This window comes from Haemorhous mexicanus, chromosome 11 (genome assembly GCF_027477595.1).
Source record: "Haemorhous mexicanus isolate bHaeMex1 chromosome 11, bHaeMex1.pri, whole genome shotgun sequence".
NCBI classification, from domain to species: domain Eukaryota; kingdom Metazoa; phylum Chordata; class Aves; order Passeriformes; family Fringillidae; genus Haemorhous; species Haemorhous mexicanus.
In genome coordinates, this window is record NC_082351.1 from 21,302,385 (window position 1) to 21,324,571 (window position 22,187).

At 42.9% G+C, this 22,187-nt stretch overlaps 1 protein-coding gene across 1 annotated transcript in view; it reads right to left on the bottom strand.

Annotated features, from left to right (window-relative positions):
• Positions 1 to 22,187, bottom strand: part of LOC132332455 (contactin-3-like) — a 100,865-nt gene that overhangs the window by 67,456 nt on the left and 11,222 nt on the right. Inside the window, exon 2 of the mRNA XM_059856831.1 lies at positions 10,827 to 10,962. Coding sequence (XP_059712814.1) covers positions 10,827 to 10,884 — 58 coding nt within the window. The 5' untranslated portion in view covers positions 10,885 to 10,962. The remainder of the gene's footprint in view (positions 1 to 10,826; positions 10,963 to 22,187) is intronic.

A 22,187-nucleotide genomic window follows, 5' to 3' on the forward strand; every position in this document is an offset into this window, starting at 1 on the left:
CATGGGCTGAAAAAATACAGTTCCATAAAAACAGAGAGAAGATGTCTCACTGCACAGGGCTGAGAGAAGCAATAACAGGAAAATAAAATCAGGTACTGCATCTCTTCTCATAAGTACAGAGAATTTCCTTGGTTATTAAATGAGACTCCCCACAAGCCCCAGCCTGGGCTCTCTGTGACTGCTCAGTGCCACCCTGGATGAGAAACAAGACATAAATACATAATCAATACCAGAACAGAGACACAAGCAATGCACTGGGACAGCAGCAGCTCTCTAACTTCCACTGCTTCAGTTTTAAGATGCCTACCTGGCTTTGCAAGGAACATCAGAAAGCAAAACACACAAGCTGGCAGCAAACTGGAGCTCTGAAAAAGTATCTTTAAAGTAAGGTGATACCCAGTGAAAGCACTGAAATTGTTATTTGCAATCTGTCCACATTTATTGGGCTGCAGCCAGGGCTTAATTCAGCCCAACTTTGCTGTGTATTTCTTCTAAATTCACTGAATGTCAGAGTAATTCTGCAGCTCACAAGCACTGTGCTTGTTACAGAATGACAGCATCATTTAGGCTGGGAAAGATCTCCAAGAGTCTCGAGTCCCCAGCACTGCCAAGTCCCACTAAAGCTCATCCCTAAATCCCCCTCTGCACATCCTCCAAGGGCCCTCAAAAGTAAAGGACAGCTGCTCTATCTTATTCAAGGTGTTCTTTAAATAATGTAATGTTGTCTAAAACCATGCCAGGGCACTCCACATCTCAAATGAAAAATAAAACAAGAAAAACAAACCCTACACCTACTAAATGATGAAGTCAAATTCTCTCAGCCACCCAGCCAAGCCTTCCCTTATTTCAGCTCCTCATCCAAAGCCTTTCAGCAACACCCTTTTTTCTACATCACAGCTTGGTGCTGTCAAACACATCCCAAATTGATATTCTACATCTTTATTTCAGTTGGAGGAGGCTCCAGATCCAATAGTTTATGAGCCATGAAGGGTGGGGTAGGGCACAGCACAGTCCTGTTCCTCTTGACTGGAACAATTTTCATGTTTGATTTTATTTTTTTAACTTGCAAAAACTGCAGTTGAGAGATCAAAGCATTCAGCTCCTACTGAACATTCCTATTAACTTCAATGGGCTTTAGATCAGACCCTTAATGGGGTATTAATGTAATGTAAACATTTTTAAGTATTATCTTAATATTATCAGGAGCATGTTAAACGGGCTAACAAGACTCCATTAGGGTAATTCTGCCAAACAAATCAGGAGCTGAAATACTTTCCTTAGCAAGAACTTGCTTGGATTTTTTAGTGAGTATAACCTCTGCTTTCCCAAATAATCCATATTTCAGAGTTTTAAGAACAGTCCTGCAATGCAAAAATCCTAAGGAACATCACTTCTTTTCTTAAACAAAGAAACCAAGCACACACACAAAAGAATTAAAGTATTTTTGATTTAAAGCTTTACCAGGTGAAGGGAGCTGTGTAGGAAATGCCACAGTTTTTTGACAGTTATAAATATTTTTTACAGAAATGAAGCCAGCATTTCAGAAGGCTCCTGTTAAAAGAGATTTCAGAATTTAGGCATAAAGTCTAAAAATCTAAAATCATATTGGTGTCAAGGCCAAGTGCATTCCCTTGCACTTCAGGCACGTATTAAGCAAGTCCAATCAAGGGAAGTATTTAATAATATAAATTATTATTTATATTATTAAATATAATATAGATAGAAAAGGATATAATTCTAAAAAGAAAATATAATATAAATATTAATATATTTATATTATAAATATATAAATATAAATATATTAATATAATAATGAAAATAATATAATATGAAAATATAAATATAAAAAGAAAAGGATGTAGGGAGATGTTTTTTAACTTCATTTAAAGCCTGAAGCCAGGCACAGCTGCCCCTGGCTGAGGATGTGCAGCCTTTTGGATGAGCAGGTTGATGCTGGGCTCTGGAGCCTCACCCCTGGCTCCCTGAGGGTTCAAGCACCAGGATTCTCCCAGTGCTGCACCAACAGGGACAAGGGCTGCACACAAAGCTGGGGGTCCTGCCCAAAACTCAGCCTTCCCCTAAGGGATTCCATGTGGGGCAAAATCATGGCAAGGCCAGATTTACCTGTGCACTCTTCCCAAGTTACAGAAACCATAATGCTACAGAATATTAAATCTCTATTTCTGGCTGAGCACGTAGGCTGGCCTAAACTGGAGGAGTTAAGCTCACACAACATCCTAAAACAGCACTAAAGCTTTAGCCTTCATGAAAAAACTACATGGGGAAATGATGTAATCAATAGCTTTGGGAGGAAAAATGTGTTTTTTAAGCTTGCTATTTTTTGCTCCAAAATATTCCTTCCCTTATTTTCTGTGCCAGAAAGTCTCTGCTCTCTCCTTGCCACACTCCTCTCCTTCACAAGCTATTCATGCACAAGCTTTGAAAGATAGTAAGAGACAAGCAGATTTACATCAAAAAAATAAAGAGAGATAAGGTTGCTATGGGAATAAGAAGACAAAAACTGTTACTTAATCCAACATAAAAAGGATGAGAACTGGAGAGAACTCAGATGGAATTGAAACTGTCACCCCAACCAATGAGGTTATGATCTGAAACAACTGCTTTTTCTCCCTCATTTCCTCTATGCCTTTATGTAATTTCATTTCCTCGTCAGAATCTCTTTTTTGAATACAATATTTCATGTAAAGACTCAAAAAACTTTAAAAAATGAATTAGAGGTAATATTTCCCAATATGTTGCTCACTACTGTCACTCACTAGGCAAACCCTTGCAAAAGCTGAAATATGTCCCCTCTGCAGCAATGCCATGGACGTAGATGGGAAGCTGGAGATGAATCTTTAGATTTTATAAATAAATTATGTATAAAAAATCAATTCAGCCAAAGCAGTTGTCTCACTTTTAACTCCAGTGTGTGGTCTACAATAAAGTTTTATATAGGCCAGCAAGCAGATTCAGATTTAGGGTTTTCCTACAGCTGCAATCAAAGGCAATTCTTATGAACTCTGAAGGCAGAAAGAACTGTCACACACCCCCTCTCCCCCAAAGCCCAGGCACCATTACTGTCAGCAGTTTATCTCAGAAAACACTCTCTTATCAGTGCTTGCTGGAATTGTCTCCCAGCCAGCACAAAACATCGTGGCAAGGAATCAATCTGTCCCATTTTCAAGTTGTTGATACAGGATAAATGTCTCCTCTCATTCTGAAGAGCAGAGGGAAAATGTCTTTCCTTCCATTCCACACCCCCAGAGCTGCCCTGACTCAGGAAATCCAGGGCCCTGCAATCTCCCTACACAGCAAACCTTACAAATGAGAAATGGGATGAAACCTTAAAATACCCACTTCATCAAGTCTCTACCAGGGGATGATCTCTGGCAACATAAAGCCTGGAAATAATCTGGAATAATCAAGCTAAAAACTTTTCCAGGCCATGCAGCACAGCTCTGGAAGAGGAACTCTTACTTGCACCTTACCTCTCCCAGGCTATTGCCCATCATCTCCAGTACCAAACTTTGCCACTCAGGTGTTTCCAACAGTGAGATCTTCATGTGCCACCCCTGAGCTACAGGAGAATCCTTGACTGAATCAAACATCCAACTACCTGAGGATTTTCTTTACAGCTTTCAGACTTACAAAGAGCTGCAGGAGGATAAAATACACACTAATTACCCCTGACTATGCAGATGAAGCTATTTTTAATTCAGGTTTGAACTGTTTTCAAGTTCTCACTGCACAACAACTGCCAAAGGCAAGGGAATGCCACACTTCTCTTTGCAGTCCTTTGCTTCTTGCTGCATGCAGGGCACCTGAAGTTGCCCCAAATTATTTTGCAAATAACTGGAGATGCAATTTTGCAAACTGGAGATGCAAAATTTTCTGATTATTTCAAACAGGATCCTGATACACTCTGCTGTGTCTGCTGAATCAAAGTCATGCTCCCCACGTAGTACTTTTTAACAAAACGACACCTCAGAGATAGGAGCAAACCCTGATGGTATTTGGGATAATGTGGCAAGTCTCAGCTCTGGGACTCTTCACCCAGACCCTTGGGACCACACAGAAACTTTTAAAGTGTCACTGGGCTTTTTCCTGGCAATTTAAATGGAAACCTGAGTCACCTGCACAAGCTCACAGCCATCACAACCAAACCCAGGTCTCCTCAAAACTCCTTTATTGTGCTATGATTCCGTGTTTCTGTGTCCCTGCCCATGAAAGGAGGTGGAACTGGATGGTCTTTAAGGTCTCCTGCAACCCACACCATTCTGTCATTCTCATTTTACACCCAGCTGACTCCAGCATGGAATTCCTTAATTTACATCACTGCACAAAGTCACTCTGCACCTCCCCCTCTTCACTAAGGTTTTCTGGCCCCTATAATGAGTAAAATACTGCAAATACTTGCAGTGGCTGCTCCAAAAAAAAGTGGTTTCTACATTCAAATGCTCCTGAATATCTGACCCCCAACTATGCAGAAATAAAGGACAGCCAAGCACAAACACATTTACCAACACATCACCTTCTGCTTTCTATTCCAAGGCAGCAAAACCTGCTGGAAAAAGTTCTTCCTCCCTGCCCAAAGGCCTGGCTTTGAAATGCCTTTGATTTTCTTGAAAGACCCCTAAAAAGTCACCAAGAATGTTAGAACTCCTTGTTCCATCCAAGGAGGGGAAAGGCATCATGCTCTGCCAGTCAACTGTATTTTAATATTCTGTTTATAGTTATGGAAATTTGGCTCCTTTTAGCATCAATAAGTTCTGATTGTGCTAATCAGATAGGAATATAAATCAGCTTTTATTCGCTTAGGTTTTCAAACACGTTCAGTAAATACGGTTGAGGTTAAGCTTTAGACTCTACAATGTTGGGTTATTTTGTTACTGAAAAAACAGAGTGTAAATTGTGTTTTAATCCCTGATAAATACTGATCCCTGGAATCTCACTGCTGATATGTACATCCTGTATTGGAGGAGCTAAAGGCTACCATTAACACATTTGTTATCACACAAAAAACTGAGAGGTTAATTATGGCATAAATAAAGCTTTTGTCCAATGCACTGGCAGCCACATATTTAAAATCACCAAAAATTAAAAACCTAAAGCATTCATTTTGAACATCATCATTAAGAACAACAAGAAAAATCAGGACAGTTTCTGCTGAAGAGCTTTTTTTAAATACAAACTGAATTATTCTCAGTTCTGCTGTTTTGCTGAACATCTGCCAAATTATTCAGCTTTAGATTTCAAGCCAGTGTACCTCCCCTGTTTTTCAACTGTCAGTCTCAGCCCCTTTAATCTGATTTTTTTAACTCTATAGTGTCCAGAGCTTCCCAAGCAAAGGGCTGGAATGGATGGAAGCAAAGAGTCTTCCAGCAACTTTCAGGACCTCACTACTTCTGAAACTTTGACTGTGTTATTCCACACTAAAACCCAAAAAACACCCATGGAGAGGCTCCTGTGCTGTCCTTGTCACAAGGCAGGCAGGCTGGGAATCTTCAAAAGTCACTTTTTCCAAGGTGTCTGGGCAAAAAAAGGCTGAAGTCACACAGCAAATAAGAAGCCATAAACAAAATACCAGGCTATGATCTATCTACCAAAAAAATTCAGCAAACAGAAGTCTAAAGCCCTGGGATTTACCACAATTCCTGTTAAATCAATATTTATTTGTGGCCTGGAGTAGTTATTCCAGTAGGGATTACTATTCAATGTGCTCAAACTCCACAACCTTTTACATGAAATACACTGGAATTATTTGCTCCATTGTACTGCACTTCAAACTGCAGCAGGCAGAAGAACTGCAGAAGTACAAATGTGCAGCCTTCATGCTCAGTAATATTTGCAATAACAGAATTTTATTGCAGGATAAGCCACTTGGAAATTCCTTCTTGGTAATTTATGTGAAAATCAGAATTGCCACCAGCCAAAATCCCTCCATTCAAATGCCATCAAATCTGCAATGAGCTCAATTAATGAAGATAAAGGCAGCACTTGCCTCGTTAAAATGAGGCATTAATTGTCTGAAGGTGAGGATGCAGCTCTAAGGTTAGACAGTATCTGCAGCACCAGGGAGCTGCTTTTCAAGAGGAGCCTTCCCTCAGCTTGAAAGATAAAGCAGAGACCAAGGAGACCCTTCAAAAGCTATTAAAGGTCTCTCTTCAAAAAGAATTTGAATATAACAGCATTTTCTGCACTTGTGGAATTCAATATTATAACTGGTGAGAGCACATGCACAGTGGAAACCCAGACTCCTGGAAATCCATGAACTTGGAGAAAGGCTGGGATGTCAACAAAGGTCTTCTCATGGGCTTTGGACTTAAATTTACACCCAGCTCCAAGTTTACACTTAGCTTACCAGAAAGCACAGATCCTCATGAAGGAGACTCAGTTCTTCCCCCCCTCACCTAATTCCAAGTGAATGGATTAAATGGGGTCACCTCACCCAGGAGTGGCCAGGGCTGCTACAGGAGGAATGAAGGAGCTGCAGAGGAAGGCAGGATTTACACAAGAGGTGAAGGCCCTGCAAGAATCAGAAACTGCAAGGAGTTACACCAGGAATTCATTCATGACTTCAGCACAGCTTAGTCTGGCACTTCCACTGTTCGTCTTGTTCTGCCTATTTTACTCATTTTTATCTTTGAAGTTGCTCCTCAGAGTAATTTAAAAACAATAATTCTAAAGTGTGTGCTTTGAAATTTTAAACAAGGCAGACATTGTGAATATATACATACATAGATAAATAAATATACATATATAATGCTCACTAATCACCTTTTTGCTCCCAAACACCTCAGGAAAAAGCAGAACTCTCAAGGCCAGTTTCTCATTTGGCAACTAACTGAACCCAAACTTTCTGGCAGTGCAATGAATGCTGGTAGTGCTGCACAAGCCATCCCAGCTAAACAATTCTGACAGTCACTACTGGCATAGCTGCACTTGAACATGATGGCTGGGCATGTATAATGCACAAAAAGGAGATGACTATTAATATGCAAAAGCATTATGCATCAAAAACCAGGCTGGCTCTGGCTGAAGGCTGTAACTCTTAATGAAAACTGAATTTGAACAAGAGTAGTAAATGATGTTATTTTTTTTTTTTCTTACAAATGGACTTTTACCCATAAAGAAACTCCCCACCAAAGACTAAATCTGAAGGGGGTATTTCTGCTCTCCTTGTGGCATGATTTAATCACAACATCAGAGCAGTGAGACCACAGAAGGTTTGTTTTCATGCTCTTTGGAAAATAAAGAAAGAATCATGATTTCCAATTTCATAAGTCTCCTAAACTTGATACTCAAAAAGAGAACTGTGAATCTGATACATGACATTGCTGTGCCTGAGGGCTTAACAGTTTATTTCTGTATTAGACTGAGAAAACAAAATGAAAAATAAAAATGAAAGCAATAAAACCACCTGAATTGACATAAAGAAATACATAGAATATGATCTAGTTTTAAACTCAAATCAACTGCTGAATAAGGAATTAGAAGAAAAACCTCCCTATTGGCAAATTTTGGTATTAAGTGACAGAAGAGGAACAAGGCTTCGGTTAAATAAATAAATAATTTCAATATATTACAGTAGTGCATTGGCTGGGTTTTTTGGTTGTGGTTTTGTTTGGTTGTTTTTTGCTAAGGCTTGCAATGGCTGGAGGAAAAAAATTAATAATTATTTTTTGTTTTTTCTATTTAAGTAAAGTGCAGCAAAGCCGGTGTTAGGATACACAGTTTGTGATGGCAAGGAGTCAGAATTTCAGGAGAGAAAGTCAATCCAAGTGGCATCCCCAGTCTCACCCTGCACATTTCAAACCCTGCATGTTTGAAATGTGCCCCTTCACCTCCTGAAGGAGAAAAATTTTATGCATTTACACACAGGGTCCTCCTTGTTTCATTTGTTTGAACTCTCTTTTTATTCACAGCCTTCCTTCCCCTTCACCCACCCTTCAGAAGTTGTTTTTCTGTTAAATCTCAGAAGATTTAGGAACATCCATTTCTGGGGAGGAGAGCAGCTGGTTTCAGCAGAGAGAACAGCAGAGCAGGGTGAGGGAGTGAGGAAAGCAGAGCCTGTGCTCTGCAGGGCTGGAGCAGCCCAGGCACTGCCCTCTCAGCCTTTTCCTGCCCTCCAGGAGCAGCAAAATGAAGCCAAAATGCACAAAAGTGGTCAGAAAATGCAGCTGCCTCACAAACTGCAGGGAAGTTTGCACAGACTCGTGGGATGTGGGTTCATAAATGCATCAAATTGCTCATCAAAATCCTCCTCACACATTCCAGACAGGAATTCTACCCCAGGTCCCCGAAGACCAAGTGCAATCAGCACACTCAGGAGGGGTGAAAGCCCTACAAGAATCACAAGTTGCAAGAAGTTACACCTGGAATTAATTCATGGCTTAGCACAGCTTAGTTTGGCACTTTTATTGTTGATGTTGTTCTGCATGTTTTACTCTTTTTTATCTTTAAAGTTGGTCTTCAGAGTAATTTTAAGATAATAAGGCTAAAGTTTGTGTTTTGAAATGCCTCTCCTAACAAGGCAGACATTTGGAAACCCCACATATATATCTATATCTATATATATATATATATATATATAATTTTTTTTTAATACTCAGCAATCACCTTTTTGCTCTCCAAGGTAAATGGCCAAAAGAATCTATGGGATCATTAGTCATACAGATATAATCATATTTCAATAAACAAAACCCAAGGGCCACTGGTTTTTTTTTTTCATTAGATCCTCTGACATTCTCCTCTTTGATGAACTACGAAGATTCACAGCAGATAAAGGAAAAGCAGTTCAATACAGGACACTGCAATGAGGGGCCTAGTCTGAAATACCTTATCTGCAAAGACAGACAGTGTCAGGGTTCATAAGCCAAGATCAGCATCATCTCCTTTTCTGCAGCTGTGATGTTATTTCCTAACACTGAACTGCACACAGCTCTTTCAAGAACTGTCTTTTTGCTTACAGGCAAAGCACAAGAAAAATGGCTTTCTATGGGCAGGCAGAACACCTGCTGATCTGTCTTAATAAGAGGTTAAAACAAAATTGTCCAAATTGTTTGACAGCTTGTTTCCACATTCACAGTGTGCTCTTACTAAAATCTGCTTAGAAATCAATTCAGCTCCAGGATTCCCAAGTGGATTTCAGGCCCACTGAAGAGATTCGTGCAACTGAAGCAAACAGGTCATGGTAGCATGAACACATGCCCAAAGAACAGTTTTTTTATGTCAGGACTGAGCCCTTCTGCAGAGTTTTGAGGGAGATGGGCCAGGCAGCTGGAAATGCTCAGTTCCTTGAACTGCATCTGGCTGAGCTCTGGTCTCTGCAGGTGCTGACAGGGACTGCACACCAGCTCCCCAGTGACAGCAATCCAACATTAAAGCTGGGATGTGCATCCCTGATGGGTGCTCCAGGCTCCCAAGCGTGCCAGCTGGCTTTTGGAAACAGGAAAAGCAGCTTTTCACTTGACTTCTTGCTGGTTCTCCAATTTACCAACTCCCCATGGCCACCAAACTGACATTTGGCAAGCACCCAGCTGCAGGGAGTGACCCAAAATAGGTGCAGAGAAGGGCTGGGAGGAGGAACACTGGCTTAACAATGCCACTTCCCCTTCTTTCAAGTTCCTGACTAAGCCAAAAAAAAAAAAAATCCTGGCTCTCTGAGGCTCCATGAGAAGCTAAATCCATCTACCTTGGAGCTGTGTGCAGGACTCCAGCCCTCCTGAGCACAGCCAGGGGGTGGGAAGGGGGTGGGAAGGGGGTGGGAAGGGGGTGGGAAGGGGGTGGGAAGGGGGTGGGAAGGGGGTGGGAAGGGGGTGGGAAGGGGGTGGGAAGGGGGTGGGAAGGGGGTGGGAAGGGGGTGGGAAGGGGGTGGGAAGGGGGTGGGAAGGGGGTGGGAAGAGAGGGTGGCACAGCACAGGATCAGGAGGAGATCCAGCCAGGGGACAGCCCAGGGCAGCCACAGCACTTCCCTCCTGCACTGGAGCTCTTGGAAAGCAAACTCATCCATCCACAGCAGGCCCTGGGGATAAACCACTCGGTTTTCAGGCTCCACAAAGTGCAGGCACTGCCCTGCTCCCAGAGCTGTGCTGCCCATCCTGAAGAGGATGCTCAGGGGGCATCTGGGCACTGCCCTGCTGCTGGCAGGCCTGGCCAAGCCAGGGGGCACAGAATTCACCAGAGCCAAGCCCTGAGGGCAGGGCAGGAGCTGCTCCTCTCCCCTCACACCCCTGGCACCACAGGGGAGGATGGAGCAGAGAGATGCCCAGGGTGAGCCCTGAGCTTCAAGAGGGAAAGGAAAAGGACTCTGCAGGGCTGGTGTGGCAGCAGAGAGGAGACCTCAGCAGCAGCAGCACAGCTCCAACCTCCCAGAGCTGCCTGACACAGCATGAAAAGCAAATCTCTGCACCAATTCAGCAGTTCAGCAACAACCCAGGGCTGCTCCTCAGGAATAAACCCATTTCCAAAGCAGGGTTTTGGGAAAAGCTGCAGCAGTCAGCCTCAGCAAGAAGCTGCAGTGTCCAGTTGAAGACAAACACCCATTGCAGCTCTTCCATGCACTGCTGCCAACAGCATCCTCAGTGCATTCCAGTATCTTCTGCCTGCTTGGGAAGCACATCCCTACCTGGCAAAGGCTCTTTCCATCCCCTCACTTTTAATATTTTGCATTATTTAACTTGTCTCTTGCATGCTTGGTTTCTAAACTCTACAGAACTCGTGCATTTCAAAGCCTCTGGGTTCTCCTCCTCAAGCGCAGCTGAAACCTTGAATCTGGGAACTCATGCACAGCTCTAAAGGAGAAATTCAGAGATGATTGTTACCTGCAAGGCAGCCAACAAATGACACCAGGAACAGCTGCTCCCACAGCAGCAGCAGCATCTTCAGTCTCCTGAATTCAGTAATTCTGGCTGTCTCACAGAACTGTGTGTTGGAGTCTTTCAGGTGGCAAGGTTTAACCTGTTAAAAGAACAGACATAAAACTGAATCCCTGGGTGGCCCTTAGGAACCAGCTCCTTGATAATGCACTTTTCAATAAATACAAAGTTGACATATCCTTTCATGTTCCTCTTTTTTCCAGGCCTTAATCCCCAACAGAAGGGTGCATCCATATTTCACATTTTTTCACGTACATGAGGTGCTGGAAGTTTTGTTCTCCAGCAGGAGCACAGCTGACAGCAAAGTTGATTTTGCAGTTTCCACTTCCCACCAAGCTCCAGCACTGATTTATTTGGGAGATACAGTGGATTTAAAGGAAGGCAGGAGATGAGGTGCAACCACACACAGGTTCAGCAGCTGAAGACACCTGGGAGGAGCAGCTTGTGCTGCACTTGCCTTGTGCCCAGAATCAGAACAACACAAAAACCCACCAAAAAAAAAACCCAAAGGGCAAACTGAAACAACAAAAAAATCAAACCAAACAACATAAAAACCATCTTGTTGAACCTGTAAACCTGGAGTTGGCCATTCCTCACCCTGTGTTTCCAAGGAGCCTTCCCAAGGGAATGCTATCCATGGGTAACACCACCTCCATCCCAGCCCCTGGAACCCAGGAATTCCACAGCTGCCCAGAGCAGGGAGAGGGAAGGAGGTGAAGCATCAATACTAAAATAGGTCACTCTGGTGTCTCAGCTTTCTTGCAGTCTTGCAAGGAAAAAAAAAAAAAAAATGGAGAAACTAAATTAATTTGGTTTTGTTCTCCAAGTGCTCTGGGCAAAGCAGAACATGATAGATCCATTTCAGGCCAGGAAAAAACTGCTTTGGTGGAAGTTTTAAAAAAAAAAAAATTGAAAAATTGAAAGCTTTGTATGTGGGTATAAAGTCATAAAAATACATTTCAACCTCTGGCTGCATTATATTTTAATAAATTTTAATATCTAAAGAGAGAATAGTAGCTACCAGCCAACACTGTAAGACTTAAATTACTTTAAACACTTCATTTTCCCTGTCTTCTCTGAGGTTTTGCTAATCTAGGATCCATTCCTGAATACCACTGCTTCATTTTAAAAGCCACACACACTTAGGAGTGCTCAGATTTCCAGCTCTAAGCCAGATAAATGCACCAATAATATCAGTTCTTTAAAAGATGCCAACCCAGATGGACACTGAGAGTGTGGACTCACTGAAGTTCCTCCTCAGCTCACTGCTTTGCTCTCTAGAAAAGGAGCCCTAAGAAGTTTTTCTCTCAGAGGGGAAGATGAAGGGCTGCAAAGCAGAGCTGGCCCTGGCCAAGCCAGGGGGATCAGGCTGTTCACAGAGCCTTGGTCAGTGCCTGGCACTGGAGAAACATTCTGCCTTGGACACTGCTCCAAAAACGGGGAAAAAAAAAAAAAATCAAATTCTGAGCACCCCAGCAGCTCAGCCTCACTGTCACCTTTTATTTCTTATAATGATCTTAAAATGAAGATGTTAAAATCCCCAAATACTGTTTTAGAAAGGCTGCAGTGGGTAGCTTTTTGTAATATGGATATTCCAGTTATTTCTGACATGGAAATAGCCTTCATCAAAGAAATCCACTGCCAATGCAGGGATCCAAACCCAAGGACAACGTGGAGCATCTCTGTCACCTTCACAGCTCCTCCACAGCCCCAGCTGTTCCTCAGGTTCAGCCCCTTGCCTCTGGATTCTGTGTTCAAAATGTCCCATTTTCATATTGCATTAAAATTTCATTTGTAAAATATTCATATTAAAACATTATTATTAATAAATTATAAATTATTATAAAATTACTCAATATTTAGAGTCATTTTATGTCCCCCTTTAGAGAAGCAGAGGGGCAGATCCCACATCATTATCTGGGGGGTTCTGGAAATAAGATTTAAAGTGGGTCCCCCAAAATTCAGCACTTCGTATGCAAAGGCCAGAAAGACAAACAGCACCTGATGTGGCTGGAAAAGACTGTGAAGAAACAAAGTAATAGCCACAGAATATGCAAAAGGAAATAGAACCTTATTTTTAAATCAGAAAGCTTCCTATTGTTAGGCAGTGCTCTGTTTTCAGAAGCCAAAGTCATTTCAAGGCAGTAAAAAAGCAAAGCTGTGAAGTGGTGAGAAAAACACCAGGAAAAATGAACAGATTACCTTTCTTTATGATTAATTTCTTCAACTTTCAGAGAAAAGTCAATGCTCATGAGTTGCTCCAACCATTTTTTGATGGAAACAACCAGTTTTCCAGAAAAAAAACCCCAAACAAACTACCAGCCAGACAAATTAAGTAGGACAGGAGCACACATGTATAAAAAAATACAGCTTCATTTTTTTCTTCCTTTAAAATTAGCCTTCCAGACCTTTGAACTTTCAGATCATATAATATGGCAAGTGATGCACACGAATGTCTGAAAGAAATAAAAAGTTTGGGAAAGGTTCAAGAGTCAGTAATTTTACTCAGTGACCTTAATTTTTACTATACAGAGTCAAACATAAAAAAGCAGTAGTTCCCTAAAGGGGGAATTTTTATTTCTATATATATAGAACTGGAACTTGTCAGAGCTGGCTGGCAAGTTCATTTTAAACTTGGAGTTTGAGCAGGAGGAATTTGTAGAGTCGAGTCTAAATTAATCAGAAATTCCTGGAACTCAGGAGAGCTGTGGAGACCCAGAACTTATTTTTCTGTATTGATCACAAAGCCCAGCACAGAAAATCAAGTGATGTCCTGGCACTAGAGGTCAGCAGACCTTTGCTAAGGCAGGGAATTATTAAAATCTCATCAAATCATGGAATTATTTGGGTTGGAGAGGACCTTAAAGATCATTTCATTCCCACCTTGCCATGGCAGGGACACCTCCCACTGTCCCAGGCTGCTCCAGCCCCAGTGTCCAACCTGGCCCTGGACATTCCAGGGACCCAGGGGCAGCCCCAGCTGAGCCAGGGCCTCATCTGGATAAAATATGAGATTTACCCTCCCGTTAATGCTGAAGTCATCTCCACAGCATAAAAAGATGAGGTGCTGAACCCTCCACAAGAAGCTCAAGCAGCTCATTTTATTTATTTTTCAGGGAGGGAAGTGCTATCCATTTCTGATTACCCTCAGAAGGAAATCAGCAGTTGTGAGAAGTGACCCAATCCACCAGGTTTCCATGAGGAAACAGCTGAGCTGGGAATTTCCTCATCACTGAGCCCAACCTCTGCCTCCCACTGTCCCTCTCCAAGCCTGAAGGCAGCAGGGCCATGATGAAAACATTCCAGTTTTGAGTGGGAATTCCACATTTACCTCTCTCAAAAAACAATCAGAAAAATGCTACAGTCACAGGCTTTTGAAAACCCAAAGGAAGGAGAACTAAGCCCTTGTGGTAGGTCCCATGTGGACCTGATTTATCAAGCTAATCTTTCTCTAACACCAGGGAATCCCCAGATTTTGCTTGGACACAACACAGCCCAGTTCCCTTGGACCTGTGCTGAGATGAATCCAACTCAAAAGTGCTGAAGGTATCTGCACATACCCAGGCAAGGCCAGACTGTCCAGTGCCACAGCTGGGCACTAATTATTTCCTAAAACCAAACTGGTGTCTGTCATCTGTTGCACTGAAGCAGAGATGGTGCCAGTTTAAGAGTTTAGAAGGGATTTTTGTCAGTTGAAGGAAAGAGTTAATTCAATTGGACATCATCCAGCAGGCAGATCTAGAGAGTAAGATATCAGAGTGAATTCATGGGAGATTGGAAAGGCTCTGGAAAACAAAACACAGAGGGAGTATTGGCCAGCACAGAGCCAGCAGCTTTTGAGAGGAACACAAATGCATCCACTACACCTGAAAGGCTGTAAATAAAAATTGTTAAAAATGACCAGTTAAAAGCCACAGCAGCAAGAGAAAGAACAGAGTGACAAAACCTGCTCAGCAATGCTGTGCCCTGCTCCTGAGAGAAGTTTAAAATGGTGCTCCAAGGAAAAATGGGATTGCTCCAACTCCTCTGGGGTCTCGTTAGATGCCAGCTGCAGGGCAGCAGCACCCACCAGGGAGCCCTGTCAGGTGCCCCTGGCTCTTCCTCTGCCTCCTGTCCCTGCTGCAGGGGCACTGGCAGCAGCCAAACCCCCCTGACCAAGCTGCAGGCACACAAACCAGCCAGGAACTTGCACAGGAATTCTCCCCTCCCCAGCACTGAGCAGGAGCAGAGCTCTCTCCAGCGTGCCATTAGCAGAGGCCTAGTTAAAAGCATCGTTTTATACAAAATTAATTTACAACAGCTTAATGTGGAAGAAGCAGCAACTGTTCTGTGGAGAGTTTTATTGCAGCTTCTCCTGTCTGGCTGCATTTATGGGCTCTGAGGCACGGTCCCCTGCCTCCCCAGCCCATCCATCCTCTGCACTTGATCCAAACCCCCTGGAACCCGGCTCACACAGGTGGTTCTGCTCTGCAGAACACCCTCCCTGGCCCTGGAACTGATTCCAGTCCCTCCTTCTCCCAGAGCAGCAAAGAACATTTGTAGTGATTGAATGGCCACTCTGCCCCCAGCGAGTGCCACAGAACATTTCTGCTTTTTATCTCTCATTCCTGGTGACAGCCCAGCCCCTGCACACACCAGCAGGGCTTGCTGAGCTCCCTCCTGCAGCTCTGTGAGCTGTAATCACTAAAACACCTTCAGCTCAGCTCAGCCTTTACCACAGGGAGTTATTCCACCTCAGCAAAAGCAGCACAGTAGCAAGAAAAATAAAATAAAAATAAATTAAGGAGTGCTATTTATCTTAAAGTCCTCAGCATTCCTGCTCTGTTTTAAGCCCATCAGCCTCTTCACATCCTGCCAGAGGTTTTTACTCTGCAGCACCTGTGGAGACAGCTCAGCTCCATCAAACCTGGCACACCCATGGCAAAGAACCAGCTCTGCATTCTTCCCAAAGTCTTCCAGGAGATGTTCACCAGACTCCCTTTAAATTCTTGCCATTTTATCAGTTATGAGATCCAACTTAAAATTAGTAAGTCTAAAGCAACAGCAACTCAAAACCCAGCAAACACTGAAGACCAATTCCCACCACAGTGACCCAAATCTCATGCCACGTGTGTCACAGACATACTTTATGAAAAATACTTTTGACAGGATTTTTCCTCCTGAGAAGCTGAGAAGCCTCAGAGGAAAAGAAAAACAATAATTATCTGCTGCTGTGGAATGCAACAGGTGCATCTTTGACTGCTCCATGTGAGTTGTTTCTACTTGATGACCAACCACAGGTCCAGTTGTGTTGGGACTCTGGTCATTGACAAGATTTTATTATCCTTCCATTCCTTTCCTTGCCAGCCTTCTGATGAAATCCTTTTCTTCTACTCTTTAGTATAGTTTTAATAAATCACTTTCTTTTAATACAATATATATCATAAAATAATAAATCAGCCTTCTGAACCATGGAGTCAAGGTTCTCATCTCTCCCCCCGTCCTGGGACCCCTGTGAACAGCAGCACTCACATGGACTTCATGGAAACTATTTTTGGTGTTGTGCAGTGAAGGTGTTACACTGCTAGAGCAGATTAATTTTCATGCAGCTGTTAAATTAAATCAGAATTCTACTGCCCTTTTCTGCATTACTTAGTGAGACATCCCCACACTGAACTGCTGTGGAGATGTGCTTTATCTCACCTGCACACAGACTTTGTGTTTAACACCAAACTCACTCCCAGCTCCAACCAAAGCCTTCATTCAGTGCCAAAGTTGTACTTCCCAAACATACAGGAGAGAAGGATGTAAAAACCAAATACCTGCAGGAAGAATTCCCTACCTGTGGAAACCCAGAATTTTGCATATTTAGCACAAAGAAAAGTCTGAAATTCTGTCCAAGTGTTAATAAAATTGAAAAGCAGATAATCATAATCACCACTCATTGCCAAAAGCCAACTTCAGCTGCTACTTCAAACATTTCCATTTATTGCTCTGTACAGATACATCTCTTTACTTCAGTAATTATTAAATTTCTTCCCAACCAGTGACAGCACAAACTTGTGCATTTAAACCATGCTGGTGAACACAAAAAGGGAAACTCTGCAATGCACCCTTGATGACATGACCTGTGCCCTGCCCATTAATTCCTCCTTTCTTAGACTAACAATATCTTAAACCAATAAACTTGAAAATTCTTTTTTTTTTTTTTTTTCCAGAAGAGTGACCTGTCAAAAATCAAGTATTTCCCCTGTCATTTTCAGGCCCCTGTTGTTGTAATTTGTGTGCCTGAGGCTTTCCCCCTGTGCCCTACCAATTCCAGACTCCCTTTTGATAACATTTATGGGTCAACACCTCCAACCAGGCATCCCAAGGCAGGTACCTCCAGAGGTCAGGAATTCTCTGAACCCACATGACAGCATGTCACAAATCACTTCAAAATAATGCAGGGCTTGAGAATTATGATAAATAAATCAGAGCTGTTGGAATTTAAAAAAAAAAATATCAAATATGAAGTTGGGTGAACTCTGGCTTGTGCAGCTGCAATGGGGGAAAAGGTGAGACCTGATTTTTATTTCCATAACAGGAATGACTCCCATGTCTGCATTTGTGTTCAAAACTCTCCAGGGCTGCCAGGAGCACAGGGAGCCTTGGGGTGGAGGAGAGGCTGCTGCTGGGACAATTCCTAGTCCCTGAAAAGAAGGGACCATTGGAATCAGAATGGTTGGGGTTGGAAGGGAAATTGGAGATCACATTTCACCTCCTGCCATGGCAGGGACACCTCCCACTGTCCCAGGTGCTCCCAGCCCCAGTGTCCAACCTGGCCTTGGGCACTGCCAGGGATCCAGGGGCAGCCCCAGCTGCTCTGGGCACCTGTGCCAGGGCTGCCCACCCTCCCAGGGAGGAATTCCTTCCCCAAATCCCATCTAAACCTTCTCTCTGGCAGTGGGAAGCCATTCCCTGTGTCCCATCACTCCATCCCCTGTCAGTTGTCTCTCTCCAGGTTCCCTGGGTTCCTTCAGGCCCTGCAAGGCCACCCTGAGCTCACCCAAAGCTGCTCCTGTGCAGGTGAGCAATGCCAGCTGTGCCAGCCTTTCCTCCCAGCAGAGCTGCTCCATCCTCTGCCCATCCTGGAGCCTCCTCTGGGCTCTCTGCAGCAGCTCCAGCTCCTCCTGGGCTGGGGCAGCTCTGCAGGTGGGCTCTCACCTGGGAGGGGCAGGATCCCCCCTTTCCTGCTGGGACCAGCCCAGGGTGCTTTCCTGATCCATTCCTCATTCCTGAGCCTGGAGCCTCGACCAGCACACTCAGAGCTGTCCCTGGTGAGGCACAAAAATCAGCATTTCTGTGCCAGCACCTTCCTGCCCTCCACTACAAACCAGAGCTTCAAAAGCCTCTTTCATCCTGCACGGCTGCCCCAATAAAAACTCCTCACTTTCCCCTGCATACATAATTCCACTTTGATATTCCTTGGCCAGAACCAAGCTGCTCTGTGCCTCTCTGGTGTCCAGCTGGAATTAACACCCACATCCCACACAGATCCCCAGGAATGCTGATCCATGCTGGCTGCCCTGGCTCCAAGGGTCACCTGCAGCAATTTGTCACCAGTTCCCTCCTCATCAAAAATTTACAGGCTGCTGAATTCCCAATGATGCTACAGCAAATGGTAAAACCATCTTCCTGAAGTGTGTTTTTTAACAGGTTCTCCCTCGTATCTCTACTCAAAAATCACAGGGTAGGACAAGATCCTACCCCTGAGCAAATCCCAGGAAGTGAAATTCAAGCTGATCCTGAACTGAGGCATCCAGGGAGCAAAGTGACACCAGGCCAGCAAGCCCTTCAATAAATGGGACAAAAAATCCGACACAAACCTGAAGCCTGTCCTCAACTCCCTCCCCCGAAAAAGACTGAAAACAAATTAAAAATGAGACAACAAAAACCAACCACAGACAGCCCATTAAATGCCACAAAACAGCAAAGCAGACACTCCACTTAAAAAGTGCTGACAGTATTACTCTGCAACTTAAAATAATGTAACATTCAACACAAAGATTCTCTCAACATCCAAATGTACCAAAACTGACATCAGGGCAGTGTTTAACTTCTCCTAAGAGGTTATTTTGATTTTCAGAGCCCCTTTTTGCTGCTCTTAGTGCCAAAAATCCTCATCAAAAGGAGCACTCCAGCCTGCCTGGTCCCTCTCACGACAGGAGAGGCTCAAACTCCATCAGAGCAGGCAGGAACAGCATTTCCAACCCAATGACCTTCCCTTACACTGCAACACATGAGGAAACCATTCTGTGCTGAACACCTCTAGAGCTGACAAATTAAACAGCCAGACACTTTGGGACTGGAAAACTCCAGAGACTTTTTAGGGCAAACAGTAAAATGTGTAGCCACCTACACATACACACATATGTATTTACAAATATATATATATAAAGGTTAAATAAGGTGTGCTAAAGAGAGAATGGCAGAAAAACCTCTCCCTTACCCTCCCTTTCCTCCTCCCAAGTCTCATTAATGCTCAAGTACCTACAAGAAAATTTATTCAATTTAAATGGCATTTCTGTCCTATGACCATCCCAATATAGGAAGAGATCCCCCCCCTACACCACCACATCTTTAAAACAGCCAACCCAACTTTAAAACATGACCTGTGCACTGCATTAGGAAGGACTTTTCCAGAAAATGCAGTGCAGTCACTTCTTTTTCCCAAGAGAAATTAAAAAGAATCCCTAACAGAGATGAAGATGAGAACCTGCACCTCTCCCACCCAAATGCCACCATGGAATTGGGACTTCCCACAAAGCCCTGGCCTCAACTTGGCTTTTAAATGGAAAATGCCTCCAAGACAGCAGATTTTAAACTCTTAAATAATGAATTTTAAAGCAGACTTTTCTGGCCAATTTACTCAGAGCAAGACAGGACAGCTTTTTCCACTGCCCTGCAGATGATGTCTGGTGGCTGGGTTGGTTTTATTTGGGGTTTTTAATATTAGGGAGTCTAATCTATCAAAAACTCCAACAAATAAATGTATTACATGACACAAAGGCAGATGATTGTCCTCTAAATTGATCCTACACATGGTGTGAATTTGATATTTTATTATTAAATTACACATTTGTTTCTTCCTGACCAACATCAGTGAAACTCCCCAGACCAAAGCTGACATAAAATTGATGCTCCAGCATCACATTTGTTTACAGCCTGAGATGCAACAGGTAAGGAGATGTTTTGTCTCTGTTTATTCACAAAAGAACAATTAATTCCCAAGAAGTAATAAAGCAAAAGAGGAAAATGGAATAGATGCTTCAAGCAGGGAAGCAAACAAGAGGAACAAAGGAAAAAAAAGTGAAATTTACATTTCATACACAGCTTTGCCAGCTTTTTCTTATTCTTTTCAAATATATATATATAGAGAGAAAGAATGGGAATGGAGGAGCTTGATAGAAACATTCACCAATTTCAGCAAGGAACTGAGCTTTGGGAGATATGGCCACAGGTACCCCTAATCTATCCTGTCTGTGATTATCTCCCTCCAAGTCACATGCAGAAAATAATCCCCTGCAGCACAGAGCACTGATGTGAAAGGAGAGAAAAGCTCAAAGTCACAGCTGAATGGTTAGAGCTGAACCCATTTCTGCACTTTTTTCTTTTCCCCCCTTCTACTTCTTATTTGAGACCAAGGCAGCTTAATCTGCATTGATGCCTATGAAGTTTCACTTGAAAAGTTCTTCAGTCTGAGAGAGTTTCCTCTCTCTTATGAATAGGAATAAAATGCTCAAATATTTTTCTGAAAAAGTTTCTTTTCTTTTTTACAAAGGAAACTATGAGACATCGCCTGAGAACTTGAATACTGCATTTCAGCCAAATTTCAAACCAGTGGCACAGATATTAATCAAAAAGTGAGATTGTAAGAGAAGAATCACCCAACCAGGAGGCAGAACAAAACCCACAGGAGATCATCAGAATCCCACCCGAGATGTTCAGGGGATGAGTGGGGATGATTTGTGTGCTCTCACATAGGAGAGCAAGAAAATCAAAGCATTTAATGGTTATTATTAATAACACAGAATATGGTTTTTAGTTATATTTTCATTTTAACTAACACTCTGCCACTTCTCCACTCCTCACTTTCTCTGTTTTGCTGTCCACATCCCTGCTCCCCTTCATTAATCCACCTAATTCCAGCATTAGTTCAGATACATGTTTGCTTCATTAACTCACTGCTGGAGGAGGCCAGCACCCTGAGATGGAAAGGAAAGGGAACTTCATCTCAGTTTTGTACAATTCTAGATATTACAGTTATTATTATTTGGGGATCTTTGTTCCTTGTGTCTTCAGGAAAACGAGTCTCAGCGTAAGACCATAATTTGGAAAAAGCAGAAATTAGAAGCTAAATTCCAGTAAGTTTTCTTCCACTGACACTAAAAGATGAATGTTACAGCCCATCCCAAGACTAATGCATGCTAATGTGGCTGATCCACCAAAAGCAGCAAAGAAAACCAGCTTTTTTAGCCAAACAACTGTGGAACACCTCTTTTATCTTTCCCATGTAATGAGGCCTCACTTACAGGAAGAAAAATAAAACCAAGCAAGTATTTAAATTACTTAACAAGATCTCTTTAAATATCAGTACAAGGTTAGAGGTGATAAAGACTCCACTGTCTTTGCTGGGCAAGTTTGACAGCTTTGGTTTAAAAAAAACCACGAAAAACCCAAACAAAACTGGAAGGAGCAGAGAGCTACACCGAGATAACGTTCAGTGGTGATGAACCTAAGAGTATCTAAAGAGCTAAAAAAATCAATTTCTTGACTTAGGAACTAAATTCAAATTAGGAAATCTTTGTCTGACAAAGGTCTGAAAAACATGGAAGGAAAAGAAGATGGGGAGAGAGGTTAATTGGTTTGTAAAGTATTGAAAGTACCAAGATACAAAATGCCCTGGCATGCTGCCCTGGCAGGGAAACAAATCTGCAGAAGGGTGATGCAGACAGAGCTCATGCAGGGGGATGGAGGAACAAGCACAAATTTCAGTTCTGAGGCTCAGGAGCTTTATTTCATGATGATGATGATAATATTGTTGTGAGGTTCATTATGGCACCAAAGTGAGTTTGAGGTACAACTCCAGGTAAGTTACACCGGGAGCTTTACTGACCAAAAAGCTCCACTTCCCAAATATCACTTTGCTTCAAAGACTAACAATTCTTCTGCACCATGTCTAACAGGAAAGCAGCAGCAAGCCCCAGGCCTGAGGAGATGCTGTTTTTCTTTCAGATCTCCAAGGTTCACTTCATGTGTTAATGCACTTGGCATTGCTCTCCCCAT